The following is a 19143-nucleotide window of genomic DNA, read 5'->3' on the forward strand; positions in this document are numbered from 1 at the left end:
ATCACCTCACCTGCTGTCCTGTACCCCAGTCCTCCATTACCTCACCTGCTGTCCTACACTCCAGCCCTCCATCACCTCACCTGCTGTCCTGTACCCCAGCCCTCCATCACCTCACCTGCTGTCCTGTACCCCAGCCCTCCATCACCTCACCTGCTGTCCTACACTCCAGCCCTCCATCACCTCACCTGCTGTCCTGTACCCCAGCCCTCCATCACCTCACCTGCTGTCCTACACCCCAGCCCTCCATCACCTCACCTGCTGTCCTGTACCCCAGCCCTCCATCACCTCACCTGCTGTCCTGTACCCCAGCCCTCCATCACCTCACCTGCTGTCCTGTACCCCAGCCCTCCATCACCTCACCTGCTGTCCTCTATACCCCAGCCATCCATCACCTCACCTGCTGTCCTGTACCCCAGCCCTCCATCACCTCACCTGCTGTCCTACACCCCAGCCCTCCATCACCTCACCTGCTGTCCTCTACACCCCAGCCATCCATCACCTCACCTGCTGTCCTCTATACCCCAGCCCTCCATCACCTCACCTGCTGTCCTGTACCCCAGCCCTCCATCACCTCACCTGCTGTCCTGTACCCCAGCCCTCCATCACCTCACCTGCTGTCCTGTACCCCAGCCCTCCATCACCTCACCTGCTGTCCTCTATACCCCAGCCCTCCATCACCTCACCTGCTGTCCTCTACACCCCAGCCATCCATCACCTCACCTGCTGTCCTCTATACCCCAGCCCTCCATCACCTCACCTGCTGTCCTGTACCCCAGCCCTCCATCACCTCACCTGCTGTCCTGTACCCCAGCCCTCCATCACCTCACCTGCTGTCCTGTACCCCAGCCCTCCATCACCTCACCTGCTGTCCTCTATACCCCAGCCCTCCATCACCTCACCTGCTGTCCTACACTCCAGCCCTCCATCACCTCACCTGCTGTCCTCTATACCCCAGCCCTCCATCACCTCACCTGCTGTCCTGTACCCCAGCCCTCCATCACCTCACCTGCTGTCCTACACCCCAGCCCTCCATCACCTCACCTGCTGTCCTCTATACCCCAGCCCTCCATCACCTCACCTGCTGTCCTACACCCCAGCCATCCATCACCTCACCTGCTGTCCTCTATACCCCAGCCCTCCATCACCTCACCTGCTGTCCTACACCCCAGCCCTCCATCACCTCACCTGCTGTCCTGTACCCCAGCCCTCCATCACCTCACCTGCTGTCCTCTATACCCCAGCCCTCCATCACCTCACCTGCTGTCCTGTACCCCAGCCCTCCATCACCTCACCTGCTGTCCTCTATACCCCAGCCCTCCATCACCTCACCTGCTGTCCTGTACCCCAGCCCTCCATCACCTCACCTGCTGTCCTGTACCCCAGCCCTCCATCACCTCACCTGCTGTCCTGTACCCCAGCCCTCCATCACCTCACCTGCTCTCCTACACCCCAGCCCTCCATCACCTCACCTGCTGTCCTGTACCCCAGCCCTCCATCACCTCACCTGCTGTCCTACACCCCAGCCCTCCATCACCTCACCTGCTGTCCTCTATACCCCAGCCCTCCATCACCTCACCTGCTGTCCTGTATCCCAGCCCTCCATCACCTCACCTGCTGTCCTCTATACCCCAGCCCTCCATCACCTCACCTGCTGTCCTACACCCCAGCCCTCCATCACCTCACCTGCTGTCCTACACTCCAGCCCTCCATCACCTCACCTGCTGTCCTGTACCCCAGCCCTCCATCACCTCACCTGCTGTCCTACACTCCAGCCCTCCATCACCTCACCTGCTGTCCTGTACCCCAGCCCTCCATCACCTCACCTGCTGTCCTGTACCCCAGCCCTACATCACCTCACCTGCTGTCCTGTACCCCAGCCCTCCATCACCTCACCTGCTGTCCTGTACCCCAGCCCTACATCACCTCACCTGCTGTCCTACACCCCAGCCCTCCATCACCTCACCTGCTGTCCTCTATACCCCAGCCCTCCATCACCTCACCTGCTGTCCTGTACCCCAGCCCTCCATCACCTCACCTGCTCTCCTACACCCCAGCCCTCCATCACCTCACCTGCTGTCCTGTACCCCAGCCCTCCATCACCTCACCTGCTGTCCTACACCCCAGCCCTCCATCACCTCACCTGCTGTCCTCTATACCCCAGCCCTCCATCACCTCACCTGCTGTCCTGTATCCCAGCCCTCCATCACCTCACCTGCTGTCCTACACCCCAGCCCTCCATCACCTCACCTGCTGTCCTCTATACCCCAGCCCTCCATCACCTCACCTGCTGTCCTGTACCCCAGCCCTCCATCACCTCACCTGCTGTCCTACACCCCAGCCCTCCATCACCTCACCTGCTGTCCTGTACCCCAGCCCTCCATCACCTCACCTGCTGTCCTACACTCCAGCCCTCCATCACCTCACCTGCTGTCCTGTACCCCAGCCCTCCATCACCTCACCTGCTGTCCTACACTCCAGCCCTCCATCACCTCACCTGCTGTCCTCTATACCCCAGCCCTCCATCACCTCACCTGCTGTCCTGTACCCCAACCCTCCATCACCTCACCTGCTGTCCTACACTCCAGCCCTCCATCACCTCACCTGCTGTCCTGTACCCCAGCCCTCCATCACCTCACCTGCTGTCCTACACTCCAGCCCTCCATCACCTCACCTGCTGTCCTCTATACCCCAGCCCTCCATCACCTCACCTGCTGTCCTGTACCCCAGCCCTCCATCACCTCACCTGCTGTCCTACACCCCAGCCCTCCATCACCTCACCTGCTGTCCTGTACCCCAGCCCTCCATCACCTCACCTGCTGTCCTGTACCCCAGCCCTCCATCACCTCACCTGCTGTCCTCTATACCCCAGCCCTCCATCACCTCACCTGCTGTCCTACACCCCAGCCCTCCATCACCTCACCTGCTGTCCTGTACCCCAGCCCTCCATCACCTCACCTGCTGTCCTGTACCCCAGCCCTCCATCACCTCACCTGCTGTCCTCTATACCCCAGCCCTCCATCACCTCACCTGCTGTCCTACACCCCAGCCCTCCATCACCTCACCTGCTGTCCTCTATACCCCAGCCCTCCATCACCTCACCTGCTGTCCTACACTCCAGCCCTCCATCACCTCACCTGCTGTCCTACACCCCAGCCCTCCATCACCTCACCTGCTGTCCTGTACCCCAGCCCTCCATCACATCACCTGCTGTCCTACACCCCAGCCCTCCATCACCTCACCTGCTGTCCTACACTCCAGCCCTCCATCACCTCACCTGCTGTCCTGTACCCCAGCCCTCCATCACCTCACCTGCTGTCCTCTATACCCCAGCCCTCCATCACCTCACCTGCTGTCCTACACTCCAGCCCTCCATCACCTCACCTGCTGTCCTACACTCCAGCCCTCCATCACCTCACCTGCTGTCCTGTATCCCAGCCCTCCATCACCTCACCTGCTGTCCTCTATACCCCAGCCCTCCATCACCTCACCTGCTGTCCTACACCCCAGCCCTCCATCACCTCACCTGCTGTCCTGTACCCCAGCCCTCCATCACCTCACCTGCTGTCCTGTACCCCAGCCTTCCATCACCTCACCTGCTGTCCTGTACCCCAGCCCTCCATCACCTCACCTGCTGTCCTGTACCCCAGCCTTCCATCACCTCACCTGCTGTCCTGTACCCCAGCCTTCCATCACCTCACCTGCTGTCCTGTACCCCAGCCCTCCATCACCTCACCTGCTGTCCTCTACACCCCAGCCCTCCATCACCTCACCTGCTGTCCTACACTCCAGCCCTCCATCACCTCACCTGCTGTCCTGTACCCCAACCCTCCATCACCTCACCTGCTGTCCTCTATACCCCAGCCCTCCATCACCTCACCTGCTGTCCTGTACCCCAACCCTCCATCACCTCACCTGCTGTCCTCTATACCCCAGCCCTCCATCACCTCACCTGCTGTCCTACACCCCAGCCCTCCATCACCTCACCTGCTGTCCTCTATACCCCAGCCCTCCATCACCTCACCTGCTGTCCTGTACCCCAGCCCTCCATCACCTCACCTGCTGTCCTGTACCCCAGCCCTCCATCACCTCACCTGCTGTCCTGTACCCCAGCCCTCCATCACCTCACCTGCTGTCCTACACCCCAGCCCTCCATCACCTCACCTGCTGTCCTACACCCCAGCCCTCCATCACCTCACCTGCTGTCCTGTACCCCAGCCCTCCATCACCTCACCTGCTGTCCTACACCCCAGCCCTCCATCACCTCACCTGCTGTCCTCTATACCCCAGCCCTCCATCACCTCACCTGCTGTCCTACACCCCAGCCCTCCATCACCTCACCTGCTGTCCTCTATACCCCAGCCCTCCATCACCTCACCTGCTGTCCTCTATACCCCAGCTCTCCATCACCTCACCTGCTGTCCTACACTCCAGCCCTCCATCACCTCACCTGCTGTCCTGTACCCCAGCCCTCCATCACCTCACCTGCTGTCCTCTATACCCCAGCCCTCCATCACCTCACCTGCTGTCCTGTACCCCAGCCTCTCTTATTACCTCCCCAGTTTCTGTTCCCACTTTCACGTCACTGTGCCCCTCTGACCCTCCTTCCTCTGCTTCCTTAGTGCCTCTTTCCACCCTTTCTTGCTCTTCTCTCTGGTTTTCTAGCTTTATTTTTTCTCTGTCCATTTGTATAAATACAAGTATTCATTACAAACTAGGACCCACAGATGAAAGACAACATGTGGTTTTTGTCTTTCTTAGTGTGGGTCACCTTGCTCAATATTATACTTCCCAGATCTACCCATCTTTATTTTTTTCCCTGCAACTTTCATTTTTTTATGGCTGAGTAAAATCCATGGCAAATTGATACCACATTTTCATTACCCACTTGACAGTTCATGGACATTTAGGCGAATAGGGTAGCAACAAGTATGAATGTGTATGTATGTCTGTAGCAGGATTGGAGTCCTTTGCATGTATGTTCATGAGTTAATAACTAGGTCTTAAGGTCGATCTGTTTTTAACTTTTTGAATGACCTCCGTGTGGATTTCCATAATGGCAGTACTAGTGTGCACCCAACCCCCAGCGAATAAAGGCTCCTCTTTCCATACATCTTCAGAAGCACCTGTTGTTAGACATCTTGATGTCAGCCACACTCAGGCAGGGAATTCAGTACAGAGAGTTTGGCACAGTGAAGGCTAGCAAGAAAGACAGCCATGAAGAGTGTAGTGGGTTCTGGAGAAGGCAGGGAGTCCCCAAAGGCTGGGAGTAGGAGGACCGAGGATCACAGAGGCTGGGGATAGGAGGACCAAGGACCATGGAGGCTGGGGATAGACCGAGGACCACAGAGGCTGGGGATAGGAGGTGCTCAGAGGGAATAACCATTGCTGTGTAGATTTGGGGTTTGAGGAGTGGACACCCCGAGGCTATGCTGCCAGAGAAGATGTCTGGCCTGTGCAGGGCCTGCCGGGCTAAGTTAGGAGTTCTGATGGAAATGCTGTCAGGATAAGAAGAAAGCCTTGCTTTGGTCGCCCTCTTTGAGAGGGCTTTGGTCTCTCCTACTTTGAGAGCAAACAGGAAGGATGCTAGAGAAGTAATTTGCATAGAGACTAGCATTCAGTCTTAGAATTACAGAATTACAGTTGAAGGGCTGGCTTGGAGCTGAGAGAGAGAAAAAATACAACGGACGGGATGAGCAGGGCACAGAGCCAAGAGCACAGTGTGCAACCCTCTGGCTCACATGAGGTCACTTATCTGGTTTGCCAAGAGTCGGTGAACCCTGAATGGGTGAATCCCAAATGACTGATAGGTGGTAATTGGTGTCTTAGGAAATTAGTCTTTTTAGCTCCTGGGGTTCCCAGGGCTTACAGTGGCCCAAATTCCCAGTGGTCACTGTGGATGATTGGCCAAGAGTAGATCAGTGGCCCAGTTCCCTCTGAAGCCCCCAAGAATGCTCACTTAGCGGGGGGCATGCCAGGGCAATCTGGAGATTGTCTCTCCCACCATAAAGAAAGTGTCTCCCCAAAGTTACCCTCTTAATTTCCTTCGAAATGCTAATATTTTCAGTTGAACACATATATATTTATGCTACATGTATGATTGATTCTAACAATGTACACACTGTGGGGTGGCCGTCAAATTTAGCACGTGGATTCAGGCCAGCACGCTGCTTTTAATTATAGTCAACATGTACACTAGGACATATTCCTCCTGTCTAATGGACCCCTGTGGCCACCATCTGCCCAGATGCTATTGTAAGGAGGTAACTTTGAGAAATCTTACATGCTGTGATTTGGACATTGTAGGGAGTCATACTGTAGATGGAAACTGTAGCTCTGGCTTCAAAAGGGCTCTAACCATAGATGCAATACATTTGTTAAGTAAAGAACAGTGTTCAAGGAGGAATATCGCCACAAGTCACCCCAGCACTGCTCGGCACATCTGAACTGCCTTTTTGGGGCTCCAAGGTTGCGCTCCAGGATTCTGATAACAGAGGTTGCTATTTTCAACTTTAATGAACTCTTTCCAATACAGAGAAGGTTTTGTTTGTTTGCGTTGTTGTTGCCTCTGGTGTTTATAGTTCGGTCAGCCGCTGCTTTGCCGGGCCAGCTCCCCTGTGGACTTCACACTCTCCTGAAACAGTCTTAGCTCCCGAGAACAGTGAGATTCGAACACCGTACTGTTTATTTGAGATGGACTGCGGCTCTCTGCTCACTGCCCCTGTCTGCCTATAGGTTACCCTCTCCATGCCCCCGAAGCCTACTTTCCGTATTTCAAAAAGAACAACGTGACGGCAATCGTGAGATTGAACAAAAAGATTTACGAGGCGAAGCGCTTCACAGACGCTGGCTTTGAGCACTACGACCTGTTCTTCATCGACGGCAGCACCCCCAGCGACAACATCGTGCGAAGGTTCCTGAACATCTGTGAGAACACGGAAGGGGCCATCGCGGTCCATTGCAAAGGTGTGCTCGAGGTCTCAGGGGCTGTGCTCGGGAAGGGCGAACTAGAGCAAGACCTGAGGGTGATAGAGAACAGCGGGGTGCTTTCTTTTGTATCAGACTGTTGGGATTTGAGCCTATTTGAATAATCCCTTCCTAAAGGAAGGATTAATCGGATTAATCGCCTTGCTGGTGGCCTGGCTTTCTTGACAAGTCAGAGCTTGTAGTTTTTCTAAGCCCAGGCTCTGAGCATTATAAGTAGGGGAGGTAACACCGGGGTGGCCACAGGCTGGAAAGATCATCTTTCCTTTGGGAACGTGTTAAGAGGTAAACGTTGCTGGTCCCTTGTCCTCTTTCCTTTCAGAATTATATTTTCTCCATACCCTTCCACCATCTGATGTTTAGTGCTTCCGTGTTGGAGCGTGTGTGTGTTCACGTGTGTGTGTGTGTTCACGCGTGTGTTCACGCGTGTGTAGGCCAGAGTTCGTAAACAGGTGTGTCTTCCTCAGTCTCTCTTCAAGGTGGTTTCCTTTTTTATTGTTTTGAGACAGGGTCTGTCACTGAACTAGGAGCCTGCCTTTTTGGTTACACTGGCTGGTCAGTGAGCGCCAGGAATTCTCCTGTCTCCCCGTCTCGATTTTGGATTGTAGGTGGATTACAGTGCCTGGCATTATTGTGGATCCTGGGGCTCTAATCGCAGGACGCCATGCTTGTTTGGCAGGCGTTTTACTGACTGTTGTCCTAGCTCCCCTCCCTTGCTTTGCTTCAATGGTTTCTCCACCCTCTTCTACCCCGACTCCACCCCTCTCCTAAGTCCTATGTCTTATAGAATGGAGGGTCATCCCACCCGTTGCTTGATACGGGGATATCTTCCAATTAACTGGTTTAGCTGTGCAAGATTTACCTTGGAATGGACACCCCGGTCAGAGTATAGCAAGTGTAGGTCTGTTTCAACAAATCAAAATGCAGGATTCCCAGTTAAACTTGAGAGTTGCGTAAACGTGGAAAGCAGCTCAGATTCCGCCGCAGGTTTTCCAGTTTGGCGGTCTCAAGATTTCAGCTGAAATCCCGGGGATGGAGCCTCTAGTTCGCCTCCCGCAGCTCTTCACAGTGCCGCGAGGTGGCGCTGCTCACACGGCTTTGCGTCTACAAAAGGGTTTTTGTTGCATGTTATGCAAATCGGCCAGTAGGTGTTGGGGATGGTACAGTTCTTTTCGTGTGCGGAGCGCTGCTGTAACTGCCTTATTCAGACAGTGTGGCTTTGCTTCTGACAGAAATTAAAATACCATTTTGTAGGCCTTTGTTTCTATGTTTAAGATCTGAGTAGGTGGAGGAACTTTGCTGAACATGTGAGCTGTAGCAGCGATGCGAAGCTGCATTCTCCCAGCAGCCTGGAAGCGAAGCGCACGTGGCCCTGGATTTAGGGATGGCTCCCGAAGTGGGGCTGCAGCCACCTTTGAGGCAGCTCTTGTGCGGCCCTCCTTCGCGGACAGTCCTTTGGGTTAGGTGCTCCGTTCTCACTAGCTTGCTTCTGGGCTCTCTTCCCTAGGCAGGGAGCTGGCTTGTTCTGAATGTATTTCACAGGCACCCTAAGTTTGTTTTATTGTAACCCTCCCGGCAGGAAGGAAGATACTCTAAATAGAATCTTGTGCCAGCTGCCTTTGGCTCCCAGGCTGTTGAGATAATAGGCCCCAAGAAATTGAATTTTCCGCAGGAACGTCGTGCTGGGAGAAGGAAAAGGCTGAAGCTTGGTGCCAGCTAGGATAGCGCTCGCTCTCTCTCTCTCTCTCTCTCTCTCTCTCTCTCTCTCTCTCTCTCTCTCTCTCTCATTTCACATCACTTGACAGCTTGTAGGATCAGGGTCACTTTGCAGGTCTTAAGGGGGTCACTGAACCTCCGCCCACTGAAGCTCCTTTTCCGATTTCTACCATCAAATGTATCTTTAATTAGAACACTGCCGAATGGGTGACTGAACCTGGCTCGTTTGTGTGTGTGTGTGTGTGGGTGGCGGTGCTGTTGGGGTCCAGGCCCTGTCTGACCTTAACTATTGTGGTATCAGTATTTCCATATTGTTAAAGTTTGCTCAGACACAAGACAAGGCCCGTGTTTCATGTGTCAGCATAACTCGAGGCTTGTGGATTGTGGTGGTGAAGGTTTAGTAGATGAGCCTGTCATCTCTTTCAAAGTTTCAATGTATAGGTAGGTCTGTCTATCTATCTATCTATCTATCTATCTATCTATCTATCATCTATCTATCTATCTATCTATCTATCTATCTATAAAATCAGCATTTTTCCTACGAAATTAATTTGGTCTTTCCTCTTAGTCAATTGTTTTACTATTACTAGGTCATGTGTCTTTGTGTGCTTATAAGCCATATTTTGGCTCAACAAATTCGAGGGTGAAGGCAAAGCTTTCATTTTTTTATTTAAAATATTCATATAGTATTTTTTTTATCATTTCCCCTCTCCTCCAACTCTTTCTCTATCCTTCTTATCTCCCTACCCGCCTACCTTTATGTTCTGGTTCTCTCTCAGGACAACAGGAAAACAAAATATGAAACTCAAAACAAACAAAAAATCAACAAGACAGAAAAAAGTTCAAGCAAAATAAAATGAAATGAAAACTCCCTACCCCCAGAAAAACATGGCCAACTACTTCTGGGTATGGGATCTGCTCTGAGGTGTGGTTAACGTATACAGTGAGATTCCACTGGGCTGAACTGATTTCCCTTTGCTGGCGGGTGTCTATTGCAGATAGCTTCTCACTTAGGGGTGGGGCCCCATGTTCACTTCCCCTCTCACTGATGGGACCCTTTCTAGCTTGACCGTGTGTGCAGATCTTGTGACTGCTGGGACAACCGCTGTGGGAGTGCTGGCCCAGTCCCTGTGAGCTCACATGTGTGCCTCAGTCTTCTTCTGCGGTAGATGGTGCAGAGAGATACTTTGGAGTACTCGGTCCTAAATGGGATAATTTTTTAACCTCCCCAACCCCCCCACCACACATCTCACACACACACCACACACATCACACATATACACATCACACACACACACACACACACACACCGAGGTTCAGGGATCTAAGTGGAAACAGAGGTGGTGGATGATGCCAAGGAAACAGTGTCTTCCAGACACTATAGTGTCTCTCTTGGTAGTTCATCACGTCTAAGACATACTGGGGAAAGAAGACTCTGCGGTTAAATATTCTTGTTACAGGCTTTCTCTGTATATCACTTACCTGTGAATGTTTGCTTCTTAAGAAATGAATATACTCCAAAGCTACATAGAGAAACACTGTCTTGAAAAACCAAAACAAAAAAATACTAAAAAAGAAATAAATCCACATTTTTCCCATCGCAGAGTTATTCCCCCATATTTCCAGCGTCACTTCTATAAGGTGTTGAAGTGAGTTCTCATGGAGGACGTCACATTTACATGTGATGCTCCTTAGATATCAGGTGGCTTCATCCTTTCCCCCCGCTTGTTCACACATGTAGGAGTCTTCTGTGAGGTCACGTGAACCTTTGCTTTAATTGCAGATGTTTTATTTTTAATGGCGTACTTAGCTACCTGGGCTTGCTAATTACTTTGACATCTGCCCTGATTAAGTCAGCTTAATTTTCTGGAGAGTCAAGCGGCACTTTGTGTTTTAATTGTGCTAAAAAGAGGTAGAAGGGAGCCTCCTATCCTTTGCTTAAACGAACTCTCCCGGGGACTGCAGAGAAGGAGACTGTCGTGTGTCAACACGCAGGGTTACACAGAGGCATCAGACATGCAGGGTTACACAGAGGCATCAGACACAGCCTCGTACAAAGGTATAAAACCCACAAGCCAGTGTCCGCGGTCCACTCTGTGGTGGATTACAGGGATGGCTGTGACTGTGAGACAGTTTCTAGCAGGAATATTAATCTACAGTACAGCACAGCTGCTATTCCCTTGTGTGCATATTGATGCCCTACTGGGGATCCAAAAAGGACTGGCAGTCTGAAGCGCTTGGAATAACTAGGGCACTGTGCACCCTCGCCAGGCTGAGCCAGGGAGCCCTTTAATTACGGATGCTTTCACATCTTTGCTAAAGTTTTAATAGAAACTTAGCGAAGTACTCCTATTCTGTTCCTGTGGTAAGAGCTCCCAACTATTGAGTGCTAAGTAGGTTCTTTTTATAGACCTAAAATTATAGACTCTTTGCGAAAGGGGGGAAGCAACTTCAGTTTCAGAGAAATTTGAAAATTTGCAGCACCACCTTTCGGGTACGAGGAGGATGGGGGAACCTGGCTGGGGACACAAGGCAGCTAGCTCCCTGCATGAGGAGCAGTTGGGGGCGACTCCGTGAAGAAGCCCACCTGCTCTGCAGACAGGGACCCATCTTGGAAAGCCAGGAGACTGGCTCGTCCTGGCGCCTGCTCTACCGTGCTCGGTTGCGTTTCCTCCATGCAGTCAGACTAGCCGTGTGAGCTCTCCAGAGAATCGGCCTAACGGTTTCTCCACACTAACGCGGGAGTCCAGCGCGACTGTGTTTAACTTTACCCTCTTATTGATGTCCATGTTTGATCTGGGACAAAAGGGTGCTTGACGTAAATAGGACACACACGCACACCTCATCTTATAACATGGTTGTGTGCTTTCAAAACGTAAAGGTGAATGGGAGGGCAACACCAGGTGCCAAGGGCATGAGGGGGGCCGCCCTTTGTCCTTTCCTTTTCCTGTCTGATGCACATTCTAAGCAGTAGCGCTGTCAAGTGGCTGGACTCCTTGTGTTGGGTAAAATCCTTTTTATTCTTCCCCACATAAAGTACAGATTTACAAGCGGGGTATAGGTACCCATAGCAGGGCAATTTCATGGTGGGCGATGAGAAGGAAAATGTCTATAGACGCTCCCGGGAAGCAGTACTATAAAAAGGTCAGATGGCTCAGTGGGTAACGATTTGTCGGGGCTGCCCACCTGAGTCTGATTCCCGGATACACACGGTGGAGGAAATAACCGGCCCCTGAAAGTTGCTTTCAGAGCTCTACACACACGCATACCACAGATAAGTAATGTAATTAAAATAACTACGGAAAACTGATTTAAAGACATTAGTTTTCTACATCTTGACACCTCTTTAATTAGATTGGGGTTAAAAAATTGATAAGCAATGTTGTATCTTTCACCATGGGACATTATGACTGTTTAATGTTGATTAAATAGTGTACATTTCATAGTCCTGGGAGATTAGATCATCTTCATTATTTGACCGAGGAAAGCTGAGAAAGGGGGTCCTTGAAAATACAATATTCTGTTTCTTTTTCTTCAGTCAGTGGTTTTATTTATTTATTTCAGCACCAGGGATTGAACCCTGGTTCATGCATGCTTAACAAACTCCCTGTCACTAAGTTAGAGCCCTAGCCCTAGACTGTTCAGAAACAAAGCTATTAACTAGAGTCTCTCTCTCTCTCTCTCTCTCTCTCTCTCTCTCTCTCTCTCTCTCTCTCTCTCTCTCCCTCTCCTTCCTCTTTCTTACTGATAGGGTCTCGCTATTTATCCCAGGCTGGCCTTGAACCTCATGATCCCCCTTCCTCTGTCTCTTCTAGTCTAGGATTACAAGCATGCGCCACCACACCTGGTTTCCTTTTCTAATGAAATGTTTTCAGGAATGAATTTCAGGGTTAGAAATTTTAGTCATTTTAAAATTCACTGTGACCCAACCAAAATGTCTTTCTAATTCATCCGTCATTCCTTATTGCTGTGTCCCAGCCCCTCTTGGCCATTTTTGCACCCCGGCCTCTTTCCATCCTTCCCTTCTGCCATCCCTTCCTCCCTCCCAGCCAGTTTCCTCTGCCGGATCCACTTGTTTCTATCCTGTCAGTCTCTTACCCTAAAAGGCAGGGCAGTTTCGTTTTGTGCTTTCCATTGGTGAAAGAAAAATGTAGGTGGTTTTGTTTTGTGTTGTTTTATCCCTTTTTTTTCAGAACTGGGGATTGAACCAGGGTGTACATGCTTGGCAGGTGCTTTGCCATTAAACTACATCTCCCGCTTGAAAAATGTATACGCATGCATGTGCGTACACACACACACACACACACACACACACACACACACACGCACACACTTTGGTTTTTCAAGGCAAGGTTTCTCTCTGTAGCCCTGGCTGTCCTGGAACTCAACTTCGTAGACCAGGCTGACCTCGAACTTAGATATCCTCCTGCCCCTGCCTCCTGAGTGCTGGCATCAAAGGTACCGCCCATCAGGGGACAAATGTATATTTTTACATGAGAGAAGTTGTGGGAACATCAGCCATGGCTGCTGTCATCATGCTAGAATCCAGTGCGGTCCGCAGACAGGGTCATCCCCCTGTTTTTGTGGATGCAGTTGCTACACTCAGCATTTCTTCTGTTTCCTTTTGCACAGCTGGTCTGGGAAGAACCGGGACGCTGATAGCCTGTTACGTCATGAAGCACTATAGGTTTACACATGCTGAAATCATTGCTTGGATCAGAATTTGCCGACCAGGCTCTATCATTGGACCCCAGCAGCACTTCCTGGAAGAGTAAGTACCCTTTCCCGTGCGACTGTACTTCGTTCTTGTCCCCGGTCCTTCCTACTTCTTGTTCCCCGGCTCTGGACCGATTATGAAATGGCTGCGTCGTTGGAGAAGGCAGCGCCTCGGGTAGACTATTGTTGACTTGACAGCTAAGGTGCTCTGATCCCGTACGTTCTCTCTCTCAGATCAGGTGACAGAGAGAAGAACACACCATCCCTGCCTACCCCCTTTCTGTCATCTTCTCTGATGTGGCTACGGTGCAATTTTCGTGTGGCATCTCACTTGGCACTGTTCATTCCCTTCTTTTGTTTGCGTGCCTAAAAGCAGAATGACTTAAAAAAAAATAGAAACCCTCACAGCTGGGGTCAGTCAGTGGGTTTAGTGAGACAAGCAAGCTGCTAGTGAAACGGCAGCTTCTGGCTTCCTGCAAGAAGGTGTGGAGGAATGGAAAGGTAAGACGAGGTGTCCATCCTGGTCCAGGTCGCTGCCGGCTTCCTGCTCATCAGTCGGGAATTCCTTATCCATTCACTTGTTCTTCTGCCTTTCCTTTCGACCCCAGGCCGCCAGGTGGAAAGGCACGATTTGTAAGAATGCTCTTTCTGAAACAGCTGGTTTCCCCTGAAAAGACGAAGCACTTTCGCCAATTTACCGACAAATAGAGGGAGGAGGGTTTTTTTTTTTTTTTTTTGGTTTGTTTAGAGGCAAGGTAAGGTTTCGAAGCTTTGTTTGACCTTGACCTCAATATGTAGCTGAGGATGACTTTGATGTCTGTGCTTCTACCTTCTGAGTGCAGGGATGGCAGGCGAAGTGTGACATGCCGTTGGGGACTGAGCCCAGAGTGTTTCGAATGCTAGGCAAGTGCGCTAACCACAGGGCAACACTTCCGTCCTCACTGGGGGAACGGTGAGGATGTTCAGTCTACTTTGAACACACTTTCCATCACTCATATCTTAACGCAGGCACTCCCATCCTTTGCTTTCCTGTTGGAATGACTCTGTTGACTAACTCTGTCTTTTCTAGAGAATGATTCTATTCTGACTTAAGTCAGTTTAGTTTGGATGAGGCGACCTAAGTTAGAAAGAGATCCAAGGAAGCTTTTAACATCTGAAATGGTTAAGAAGTCTGAGCCTGAGGGATTATTGGTCTACCAGTCCTCCAGGGAATATCTGCTAAGAAAACGAGCATCACGAGATGGGCAGGAAACCCTCTGCCTGAGAGCAGGAGACGGAAGTGTAGTGAGTTTTAAAGAAAACGTATGCATAGATGGGGTCGTTAAAAGGACGGACGTGTCTGGGCTCCCCCCCCCCCCGTGGGAACAAACATAATTAATCTGTTGTTCGGGTTCATTCTTAATGAGACTCCCAACCACAGGCTTCCGCTGGTTGCCTGTTGTGCATTTTATGCGTCTGCAGAACGGGGTGCATGCCATGTGCCTATTATATTAATTGCGTGGTAATACTGAATAAGTGGCCTCCATATTCAAAACTCAAAACCCAAGTGTCTCTAGACCTAGTTGTTTAAGCCATTTTCTCAGCCTCAAAATGAGCAGTTGGAAGCCAGCTTCTTCGAAAGGTACACCATTCCTTCTGGCTCTCTGCTGGGCACAGCTTACAGGACCCAGGACACCACTGTTTTAGGTCACGGTATTTTCCCCCTCACGGTGTCAGGGCCCACCATCCTCCCCCTCTCTCCTCGTGTCCACCCCCCCAGTGCTCTCCCCACCCCATTTTTCTCTGCCTTCTCTCGTAATGGGACCAGAAGAAATTAGGGTCACGAGGCAGCTGTGCTCCGGCTTAAAGCAAGGCCTTTCACCTGTAGGTGCACACACTATAAGACTTTGGCAGCATCCTTCCATGTGAGTCATACTGCAGTTTCCAGGTGTGCGGGAACGACCTACTTCCACAGCTAAGTGTTGTGATGCTTGGATCAGAACCTTCCAGAAGGTAGATTTCTTTTATACTTTGTGAGATGTTTTAAACTTGCACAGATTAATGCCTATGAGGCTCATGGGTTCTCCCAGCCCTTTCTTAGCTAGCCTTCTTTGGTATTGTGGTCCAGGGCTATTCTGCCAAGTATCAAAGAACTTCTTACTTTCCTGTTCTCTCTTCTTTGGCCCTCTGTTTTGTCTTTTCCTAGCCTGTGATTGATGTAGCTCCTGGGGGATGTCATTTGGTGCAATTGGGATGCACATTGATTCAACAGCTGTGTATTGTTTGCAGGCTTGTACCAGACAGTCTTCTTGCTTCCAGGGGGTAGCTGGTTACGTGTCAGCCAAGGTTCTTATGATAACTCGCCTTTCCCCTGGGAGCGGAATGCAGTGGGTGACTATGTGATAGCTTTTGGTGGCAGGTGTCGTGACGATGTGATAGAGACAGGTGAGGTGGATGACAGGTAGGGGCGAGGAGATCTCTCTGCACGGGGAGGTCAAGGAGAGTTTCACTGGTGAGTGCTGAGCACTGCAGGGCAAGAAGAAACGAGTCCTGTCTGCATCCTAATGCGGTCCACACAGGCTGCGGTTTCAGTCTGGAGTGAAGGCTATATAAACAAGGTACTACCGCAGTGCATGGCGACCCTGCAAGGCCCCATAAAGTTATAGGTGAGCCTCAGAAATACAGAGATACTGTCTCCAGAAAACCAAGTGATATAAAGGAATAGAGCGACACTTAGTGTCCATGAACTGTAATAAGCTGGGTGTGGGTGTTTGGGGGGGGGTCAGTGAGTTAACAAAGCTACCCCCCTGTATAACCTTCCTGAGCCCAATAAGTAGAGATCACCAGCACCCCACACCTGGTCTTGTGGTCTTCACCATTCAACACCCAGTTCTGACAAAGTGACTTTTGTTTTGACCCGCCACATCGCGGATGGACTATGCAGGCTTTTGAGCCTTGTCTGGGCAGAACCAAGCAGTGTGTGTACCCAGCCTTTTAAATTCCACGCTCTTTGGTGCTCTTGACACGCATGTCTGTTCACTTCCAGTGCTATGTAGCTTTACAGTGTTTGACTATGTGATGTTTTGTTCTCTTGCTGAGTGGTTAAGTCGTTCCCAGTGTTGGCTAGCTTGGGTCTTTTGCTTGCACTGTTTGTTGGATGCGTACCTGTGAGAGAGCGGCTGAGTAATACTTAGCAGTATTAACTCTCAGTTTCTGGAGGTCTGGCGGCTGAGGGGATGAGCAGAAGTCTGCACTGGTGCGGGGCTTGCATGCAGTAGGGAGCAGAATGAGAGGCAATACAGGTCTCTGGCCTTTGAACTTTCCTTTGAGAGCAGAGGACTCTGAAGGGCTGCACTGGATAATAAGTTTATTTACTTTCCCTCTCCCCGTCCTTCCTGTTATTTGTCTTAGCAACTTTATTTCAAATGCCCTTTTCCTGCCACTTTAAACACAGCACTGAGCTTTCTTCTAGGCGATTTTGTGTTAACAGCGATTTCTCTTTTGCTCTGTTCCTGTGTTGCCGCCGAGAGCCGACAAAAGGCTTTCTCTGTGAAGTGTAAACAGCTCAGAAGAGAGCTTGTCTCATCTTCCTTTCATCATGCGCCCCTAACTTCCTCACGAGGGGATTCGGAGTAGTTGGTTTCTGCCTCTCTTCTCTGTCTTCCCAGTCACCTGCTAAGAATTAGCCTCCCAAGAAGAAAGATTTATATGAACTCATGGCCTCCGAGGCGTCAGCCCATGATTGCTTGGCCCTGTTGCCTGCAAGGCCGTGCATCCTGGCAGGCGGCGGACGGAGGAGCAAAACGGCTGGTCCCACCTGGTTATGGCTGGGAAGTGCCCCACCCCGTGACTTAACTTCCCTGTATGTTTCATCCTCCCATGGGCCAGGAGCCAACCGTAGAGACCTTTGGGGGGCGCATTTAGCATTTTTGACATTTGCTGTTATAGTTGTCTGGGTTTCGGGTTTTCCTCAGCAATCTTTCATTTGAACATCGAGATCACTCTTGTCTACCTTTGAGATCGTGCCAGACATGGCAGGGTCCTTCCTTTCCTCCTTCCCACCCTTCTCTCTTTCCTTCCTTCCTTTTACAAACGTGTTGAAAGCCGCTATGGAGGCACCTGGGAAGTTGCAGTAGAAGTGACAGCTTGGGTTTTGACCCATGGAGTTCATACTCTGGGGTTAAGGAGAAACGCGCAAGCAGAAAATGTATGAATTACGCAGCATCTCTGATGGACGCCATGCGGAAAAATAAACCAGGAAGAAAAATGCGGTGGGGGTGGTGGAGAAGGCAGCTGTAAACAGGGACTGCATTAGAAAGCGCAGATCACGCGGAAAACCTTGGAAATTTTTTGTGATTTTGTTTCTTCCATCTGGGTTAGTTTTCAGTCTGACAGGCAGACGGATATACACGTATGGTGTGCACGGTGGGCCGCCATGTGCATGTGTTGTGCAGTGGCTAGCTAAGTGGATTAACAGATGTCTCCCCTCACATACTGTCACCTGATAAGGCACAAACATAAAAATCCACTCTTTCAGCAATTGTCATGTGTATGGTGTGTGGCTGTTAGCCGTAGACACCATTCTGTATCACAGCCCTGTTGAGCATATTCCCCCCAACGAAAATTCTGCCTCCTTTGGTCAGCATCTCCCAACCCTCCACCCCCAGCCTCTGGTGGCCATCAGTTTACTCTCAGCTTTTGTGAGTTGGACTTTTTAGAGTGTTTATATAGTGAGGGACTGCAGCCTTTGCCTTTCTGTTCTTGGCTTATTTCACTTAACATAGAGTCCTCCAGGCTCTTCTGCTTTGTTGCAAATGGTGGCATTTCCTCTTTTTTTGTTTGTTTGTTTGTTTAAGACTGAATGCGATTGCAGACACCCTGCTTTCTTTGCATGGATGATTTGCATGGTTTGATTTCTTGGTTATTGTCGATTATGCTGTAGTCAACGCAGGCGCAGTACTGGGTTACTCCAGACCATATTGCATATTTTTTTCTTTTGAGAACTGTACATACTGTTCCCTATAACAGCCATGACTTGCATTCTCCATGGGGGCAATGCGGCCAGGAGGTTTCACTGAAGGAACAACACTTACTTGCCCATGAGAATGTCTGGGAGGCCCTTGGGTTAAAAGAGAGACGAATAGTAGATGATACCAGAAGGTATAGAGGTCAGGCCACTCAGTGTCCCAAGATTTCATCAGCTCTTTTTATCTATTTATTAGTTTTATTTATTTTGTGGGATTATGAAAAGTCAGTGAAGGTATCAAAAACTTTTTATTTTGAGGTAACTGTTAATTCGCATATATTCAGAAATAGTAGCGAGAGATCTAGTGTGCCCTTTGCCTGTTCCCCCAAATCCCTAACCCTTCCTAGACCAGAGTGTGGCTTAACCAGGATGTGATGTTGGTGCGGTCAGTGGGGCTCATCCATCCCCACCAGGATCTCTCGCCACCCCTGCTGTCTAAACTCCTGGATGCTGTGGGACACACACATAATCTCACTCAGGCCTTGGAAGGCTGAGGCAGGAGCAGCCCAGCTTTGAGGAGTCACCCTCTGTTTGCTATCTAATCTAAAATGCTATCATCTTGCAAGTTTGTGTGGTGTCTAAGGAAATGTTAGCCTACCCCTCACTATGTATCGTTATTTTAGCTGTCTCCCCAGTGAACACTTAGAACCACAGTGGAGGGAGTCATAGTCTTGCTTCAGTTGTCATCATGAGAATGCAGAAGGAAGAAAAGGCCCACTTTGTTC

At 50.5% G+C, this 19143-nt stretch overlaps 1 protein-coding gene across 4 annotated transcripts in view; it reads left to right on the forward strand.

The window, feature by feature from the left end:
- Cdc14a (cell division cycle 14A) overlaps positions 1–19143 on the forward strand; it is a 153594-nt gene that overhangs the window by 95197 nt on the left and 39254 nt on the right. For all 4 annotated transcript variants that reach the window (XM_075981533.1, XM_075981531.1, XM_075981532.1 and 1 more), the window contains 2 exons: positions 6733–6963; positions 13330–13468. In XM_075981533.1, the coding sequence (XP_075837648.1) occupies positions 6733–6963; positions 13330–13468 (370 nt within the window). The remainder of the gene's footprint in view (positions 1–6732; positions 6964–13329; positions 13469–19143) is intronic.

This window comes from Microtus pennsylvanicus, chromosome 7 (genome assembly GCF_037038515.1).
Source record: "Microtus pennsylvanicus isolate mMicPen1 chromosome 7, mMicPen1.hap1, whole genome shotgun sequence".
NCBI classification, from domain to species: Eukaryota; Metazoa; Chordata; class Mammalia; order Rodentia; family Cricetidae; genus Microtus; species Microtus pennsylvanicus.